We start from the raw sequence: 8,081 nt of genomic DNA on the forward strand, positions 1-8,081 counted from the left end.
AGGAATAAGTGTGGGATCACACCATCCATGAACATTAAATATTTAGCTCAACAGGTATTTGTGGTACAATGCAGAAAGAAAAGTACAGATACATTTGAATACTTCAAATGCCAGTTTGGAATTTTCCAGCATCCTGATATTTGCAAGGTGTTTGCCAAGCTCAACTAATTACTACAAAACAATCTGTAAAATACTAGAAAATTAGTTATTTTATTTTTTTGTATTTGAAACCTAACAACTTTTTTTTGTTTTCTCCTACAATTGTAGAAGTCTTATCCTAGTTTATTCCAAACTCAACTCAAACACTCCCTGCACATGTTAGCAGACACTCCACCACTAAAGTTAAAAAGATGCTTTCTGAGGTCTCCCGAACACATATTCATAATAATATTAATAAATTATATTAATAGGAAATTACTGTCCACTTTATTAAGGGAAAAAGTATATACAGGTAAAGGGTTTGAATAAAGCTATATTCAGAAGTCTTATGGATGTGCCTTATCATTACTTCTAGGAACAGAATCTATTTAAAATATTAGTCCCTGAAAAAGGTAAACTATATCTGCTGTAAGAAGCGTGTTGCTTTGATGACTGAGATTAGCCCGCCAACAAATTCTTTTTTACTTGTGCAGCTCTCCATCCAAACAGAATAGAAAAAAAATATTGTGATTAAAGTGTACCTAAACTCAGAATTTTTACTTTACACAACCCTTTTATTTATAGTAAAATTTTTGTTGTTTGTGTGTGTTTTTTTTTTTTTTTTTTTTTTTTTATTAGTCCCAACGCCTATTTTTTCTTGTTTAACCTCCCAAGCAGTTATCCCGAGTGTGACTCGGGGTGGATTTTAGATACCACAGGCAGTAATGTAGAGACACACTCGGGGTAACTTTAGCTTTAAAAAAAAAAAACCACTTACCTTTCTCCGTCGGCATCCCCTGGCGTCCTGCTGGTCCCTGTAGGTCATGGGGACATGTCCATCCTGCTCAAGCACAAGCCGCAAACTGCAGAGCCAAGATCTACTGGGTTTCCCCGTGACGTCGGTGCATACTTCGGTGCGGCGGGAAATTCAAATAATTTTGTATTGGATTCAATACAAAGACAATACAAAGAAATTTTCATATATTATATATATAAAATTATATTGTATATGCTACTTTACAGCTATATTACATGTTTAACTATTTATTTATTTTTTTAATTTTTTTTTTTTTTGTTTATTAAATTTAATACCTATTGGACATATTTTGATGAGTTTTGCCTAAGAATTAGAGCCTACAATGTAAAATAAATTTCCATGCAAAAAAATTGTAATGCTTTTTGCACAGAAATTTGGACAGAATTAGAACGGGGGGGGCGGGTTATAAAGGGTTTAGCACTGCCCCCTTAATGAATGGAAGTTGCTTGGGCATGTGCAGAAGGAGCAGCCAAGGGCGCATGGGAAAAAAAATTGCAGATCTTAAGTAAGCACAGTGAGATCGCCAGGATTTTTCCCAATCTACGTCACCTGATTTTGTTTTGCGTTTTGGGTTTACTTCCACTTTAAATAAATGTATTGTACCACTACCAGAAAGGCTGCATTTGTTGGGCCAAGCTTTAGATGCAGCAGAAAATGGTCATCTATTTGCACTGTTTTCATAGGAATATATATAGCAGTCCTATAAAAAATACCATCCAAGGCAGCTACTTCACATAGTTTCTAAATGTAATATGTTTTATTCTAATTACATTTTACATTTTAATATGCAAATACTGCTGATTTTGCTGTCTGAAATGTATATTGTCTCTGAGCTGGAGACCTTCTTTTTTGCTAAGGTATTTGACCTTAAATGGTCTTTTTTTTATCAAAACCTCTCTATAGGAGTTTAGTTGCAGTTTGTAGTTGTTCTTAACAGCCTGTCAGATATTCTGTCAAACACCTCTCAACAGCTATTCACCAGTTGCACGGCAAAGTTTGCTGATGGACAGCAGTGTTCTGTGCCTGTGTTTGACATCACGCATCAGACACCCTTGTGTGAAGAACATGCCAAGAAAATGGTAAGCACAGATATTTGTCTGAGAACACTGTCTACCTATCCAGAAAATATTGATTACTGCCTTTTGATTTTCAAACATGAAAAAGGTTATTGGTGTGGTCATCGCAGAGGTAAGTTAATGTCTAGGATGGATTTGTTCAAATGATGATGATGATAACTGTACAAGCATCTTACCACCTTTCTTATCTTTGTCTTCATTTCTGCTGGCAAATGATTAGGAAATCTTTCTCTCAATCAGTGTGAACTGGATGTAAAAGTTTATTTTTAGCACGCTTCCAGGGTTATTGAATGAAGATTAGAGTTATTTAACCTGCCATTAGTGGTTTCATTGCAGCAATGCTAGATGCTTTGGTGTTATGCTTTTATTTCAAATACTTTTGCTTTTTCCTTATTATTGAGCGGCTTTAAAACAAGTATGCAGATTAGGCATTTGCTTCTGCTGTTTATGTCAGGAACTCGATTTTTTTTGTTCCCCCTATATGTTTCAATTTTAGGATAATTTCTTGCGAGGAGACAATTCACGTAAAGTTCAACACCAGCAGCAGAGAAAACCCAGGAAAAAGACCAAGCCCCCTGCACTTACCAAAAAACACAAGAAAAAGAGGAGGCGGGGTCCTAAACGCCCTCAGAAGCCCATCCCACCTGCAGTGCCACAAGGCAATCTCTGTATGCCCAGCAGCCTCTCACTGCCAGTTGAAGTCTCCAGTATAAGGTAAGGACTTTTTTTTTTTTTTTTTGAATGTATAGTTAGGGAATAGGGAATTTATGTCTTCATAAATCTCTCCTTTATGGATGTTTTTTGTAAACATACTACATCTCTGAGCTGTAATTTTTATATACCCAGTGAATATTTTAAAGCTAAACTCCAGACGCAACGAACCTAATTTACTACTGTATAGTGAAACCTACAGCTTTGCTTGCATCTCAGTTTCCTTCACCTCCTGGAAATTCATCAAAGGAACTTGCTGTTTTATTTGACTGCTACGCTTGAAGATTATGAAGAGACCTTCATTTTAAAGAAGAGGGACCTGGAACAAAGTTAAAAAAGCTAGTTGTGACTGGCGTTCATCTTTAAGCATGCATCAGTCTAGCTATATAGTATTCATTTGTTCACATACCATGCATGTATCGATTGTTGGGCTAGCGGAATGAGTCAAAGTTTTTCCTTTATGGACATCAAAGCATTGATAGACTGAATGGATTAAAAAAGAATGATATTTCCTCACATTCCTGGTGTGTCTCTGGGACAAGAAATGAAGATATGTCTCTTCAATAATACAAACAAAAAATGGCTTCAAACCCCCCCCCCCCACACACGCACAATATTCATACTTGAAAAGAAGCATTTGGGCTAGAAACACTTTATTATGCTTTTCATCTTTCACATTTTATCAACATTGTATTATAAATAAAGGCTGAGTAATACAGAATTCTGTTCCATCAATTTTGCAGAAGTCCATCAACACCAGACTTAAGCACTGAAGAGCTACCTGATGACATCACTAGTGAAATCACTGACATTCCTCATGACCTAGAACTGAATCAGGAAGATTTCTCTGATGTCCTCCCACGCCTGCCTGATGACCTACAGGACTTTGATTTTTTTGAAGGTAAACATAGCATACAAACAATTTCATTTGTGAACACTATTTTCTCTTTTTCTGTTGTTTATATTATCATTTTTGGCCAGAAACTCCTTCATGGGTCTGTAGGTTTCACTTTGTACTCAAACACTTACGATGGAGAAGTAGAAATGAAGAGAACAAGACTAATTGCCTGTAAATCTTTACCTATTACTGACTTGCCATGCAGTGTTAATGTGACTATCTTGGATAAGTAAAGATTTGCTTATTCCTATGCTGAAACTGCCCCTTTGGTGACTGATGAGTGATAAAGGAATAATCAAGCCTTTCAGAAAACACAGATTAACAGAAATACATAGGAACATGGAAGACCTTTCACTATAGGGGCCTTAATCACAACTTTCTTTGCAGCAATAGGAACTATGAGCAGCATAGTAATGATCACTAAATCTCATTTCAGATCTCAAGCTTAGAAGTCACAGACAGCAGTACCGTTAATATCACTGCAAATATTCAGATTTGAAGTATAGGGGTGACTAGCCGCTGGAAAATAACTTGTAACTTATTTCTAAGATTATTAAGACGCCACTAACATACTTTAATATTCCCAATAAAGTGGCAAATCTTCTACTGCAAAAGAGAAATTAGAAGCAGACCTGTAGTAAGTGGTGATGTCACATGCTCTTAGAGCATGATCCGAAGTCACATACCGGATTAGTGATTAAAAATATTACATGAATTTACTTTCTAAAAGTTGATTTTGCCTTTAGTTAAGTTATAAGTTATGTAAATGCCAATAAACTTTATTATTCATTGCATGCATTAGTAACATTACTATTATACTACTTAATTCAATTTATTTCAGGTAAAAATGGAGACCTTCTCCCAACAACTGAAGAAGCAGAGGAATTGGAGCGGGCTCTTCAAGCAGTTACATCTCTAGAATGTTTAAGTTCCATTGCGGTGCTGACCCAGAGTGATAGTGTTACTGGTCAGGATCTTTCAGAGCGTGGAATGACATCATCATTCTCTGCAGGGTCCGGAACCACAGGGATCCACTCACTGAGCAGAGAAGATCATGCAGACCTTGGAAAATTACTAAATGGGCGTATGGTTCATGAAAACTTTTCCAGTCTGGAACTGGATGAAAACCTCCTTGGTCGTGCTACGTTGTCTAGCCCACCTACACCTCTAAGTGGGCATATTCATAGGCAGTTTGCATCATCTGCCAATGTTGGCCTTAGTTCTGCCACTCTAATAAGCCACAGCTCGCTTGAAGAGAGGTCTTTCACGGGTACATACCATGAACTTCATGAAAGCAGCCATTCTTCCCAGCGGCCTCTACCTGTAGAAATTCTAAGCAAGACAGAAAATGTTATCACCTCACAACAGCAATACAGCAGTGACCATCGACATTCTTCTCCTCATGATAGCCATTATGACAGTGAGCATGTTCCTTCACCATATAGCGACCAAATTACATCTCCACATGCTGCCTCCTTCGCTGGTGATGGTTTAACAGATACATTTTCTTCAGAGGTGCCCATTATTACACAGCACTTGCTCACAACTCAAATGGAGGTGCCTCTAAGCGGGGTGGTAAATGCTCAGTCTCATTGGGGTAATCTACCTGTGAACCTTAGTGATCCATCAACATTCAGCACCTTCCTCAGTTCTGATGGGCACCTTCTCTCTACATCTTTGTCCACCCCTCAGGCTGTCTCTCATTCAGAGCCTTCACAGCCTACCTTTTCCACTGTGACCCCTAACAGCTCTAACATGCTTCCGGGGTTACCACAGACAAGTTTCAGTGGCCTAAGCCCCCCTCCCTCTGAACTCATGGATTCTTCACCCTCAAAACTACAACTCCCGCAATTCATTGCAGCCTTTGGCCATCAGCTGACTTCTCACAGTGGCATCCCCAAAGACCTGCAACCCAGCCATAGCTCCATTGCTCCTCCTGCAGGATTTACTGTAACAGGTGCCACAGCTACAAGTACCAACAACACCTCTTCGGTCACAGAATCTAACTGATATCCTTGCCTGTTTAAAGAACAAGTAGAATGACAAGCGATTATCACTTTCAACGCCTCTTATCACATTTCCCCTGGAGTATATATTTTTCACATTAATTAAAGGAGACATGTATTTAGTACAGTGTCCTCCGTGTGCTGTAATGGCACTGGTGCTCCTATTTTCCTTGTTGTCTGCTTTCCCGTTTTTATTCCCAGACTATTGACGCTGGGTTCTAAAACTTTCTGCTTGGCTTCTGACTACAGGAAATATGCATCATGTCTTTTACTACCTGATGTTGGCCACCTGGATATATGTAGTTTTTGTAGAGCTGCAAAGCCGTGGCTGTAAGCAGGTTAGGCTATCAAGGAAAGTGCGCTTTCCATGAAAGGGCAGTAATTGGACAGTACTGCTTCTTCGTACCCCCCCCCCCTTTTTTTTAATGCAGTTTGAACCCAGTGTCCTTTTCTATAGAAATTAAGCTACCCCAATCTTGTTCCGTGTGTATGTGTGTGAGAGCTGTGTGCGTGCCGGTGTGTGCTGTAGAAATCAATGAAATCCCAAATTTTAGGGGTGGTGTTGCTAGCACTTTTTTTCTATTTAAATTTTTTTTTTTATTTAATTAGCTTCCATTCCATGTTTTCTTCTATACTCCTGGTTTATGGGTATGAAGTATGAAGCTATATGCATGGTGTATAACATGAAGTATTTATGGCATGAAAAAGACGGAGAAAATACTAAATTGAGTTGAACTTGCCTACAGGCATATAATGCATGGTTTGGTTCAATTAGTTAATAGCCAATACTGAAAACATTCTTATTCCACCATCTATTTTCTATCCTTTTGTTTATTTTTATTTATTTCTTTGCACATTTGCCCTTGTTAGTTTCTACCAACAAAGAGCATAGTTCTGAGTAATTTGATTAAAGCTATTTGAAGGACCTTCATCCTGCTTCTGTAGTCTAGAGATTAAAGTGGTTTCCTTTTGGCATTGGTTTGTGAATAAATATTGTAATTGTCAGGTTAAAGGCTAGTTAAATATTGATTATCACTAATGCATCAGTTTAAGATTAACAGACTTAAAAAAAAAAAAACAATATATTTATCATTGCTCCTACCCTCTTGACTTTAGTTACCCCCACCCCACAACCATTTTAGAAACATGTTGAACATTTTGTTCTTTTGTTGTTTTTATGGTTTTTATTATTCTCCGATCCATCCAGTATAAACTTAACTTGTAAACCTTTAAGGAGCAGCTATGCTTAAAAAGTAAAACCTCTTCATGAACAGTTGTTACTGTGCAGGAAGTACTAACATCATGCTAGCATTGAAAGTCTAAACCTGAAGAAAGCTTTCAATCTCCTGTCACCACTGCCTCATGGGTTTGCATTAGTATATTGGGTCCTACAGAGAGGGGTCTACAGGGAGGTTTGCATCTGGCTTGCAGAATGAGTACAGTAGCTCTTCTTTAAGAACTTATGATAAAATTGGCATAACTTGTTTGTTCCCAAATTTGTTAAACCTGTAACACATGCAGATCTAAACATGTATTTGAAATGAAAATATCTCGGTTGATTTACCTGGCAAATAATCTTTATTTCTGTTTATCCCAATTTATGTTTTAGGCAATCTGCTGAACTTTGAACATAGGCAACTGATTCCACGGTTTCCTTGTTCAGATTTGCAGTTTTGTGTGTCATGTGGCCATGTCATTGCACATTTAACCTGTATTGTAAAACTGTAGATTTATTGTCAATTAAGCAAATTCGTTACACAAGTGGCTGAATGGTATCCTTTGTTACAGTGTGACAGGAGCAGCTTTAAAAGAATGCCTGAGCAGAATTCTAAATCCCTTGGCAGGTGGAATGATTTACATACATGTATTCCAAATACATATGTGGTGGTTCTGTTTTTTAGCTGTTTTGGAGACCGGAATATTCATATTTATTTTGCACAATTTGGCTTAATAAAGGACAAAGTATATGCACCCCTGAAATATTATAAACATATACTGTGATCCTAAATAATTGTAAGGTACAGTACACATAGGCATACATGTACATCGGGCCTCAAGCAGAGCTGTGTTTATTTAGTTGAACATTTCAAACCTGTGAGATCCCGAGACTGATTCCAGAATTATTTGTGGGCTGTAATACTTCATGCTGCATACCCAGATTTTACACAACTCTTATTGGTAATGAACAAGTTTGTTCTCCTGTATCTGCCCAGAGACCAGGGAAACCTTTCAATTCTCCCCTGATTTCCAAGAGCACTCCAGGCTCATTTCTTACCATGACATTTATGTTCTGAACACATTTTATTAGTGTTCATAGCAGATGTTGCTGGCCTTACCACTTTTCATGGCTACACTTTTTTTTTACCTTTGCTAGGTTTTTAATTTATTTACTCTACCCCTTTATTGCCATGATGAATTAATTTGTTGCAGTGCTT

General features: G+C 37.7%; 1 protein-coding gene across 1 annotated transcript in view; it reads left to right on the plus strand.

The window, feature by feature from the left end:
* Positions 1 to 7,617, plus strand: part of INO80D (INO80 complex subunit D) — a 25,786-nt gene extending 18,169 nt beyond the window's left edge. Inside the window, exons 8-11 of the mRNA XM_072418712.1 lie at positions 1,901 to 2,034; positions 2,528 to 2,745; positions 3,486 to 3,643; positions 4,482 to 7,617. Coding sequence (XP_072274813.1) covers positions 1,901 to 2,034; positions 2,528 to 2,745; positions 3,486 to 3,643; positions 4,482 to 5,650 — 1,679 coding nt within the window. The 3' untranslated portion in view covers positions 5,651 to 7,617. The remainder of the gene's footprint in view (positions 1 to 1,900; positions 2,035 to 2,527; positions 2,746 to 3,485; positions 3,644 to 4,481) is intronic.
* Positions 7,618 to 8,081: the final 464 nt, after the last annotated feature.

Source organism: Pyxicephalus adspersus, chromosome 7 (assembly GCF_032062135.1).
Source record: "Pyxicephalus adspersus chromosome 7, UCB_Pads_2.0, whole genome shotgun sequence".
NCBI lineage: Eukaryota > Metazoa > Chordata > Amphibia > Anura > Pyxicephalidae > Pyxicephalus > Pyxicephalus adspersus.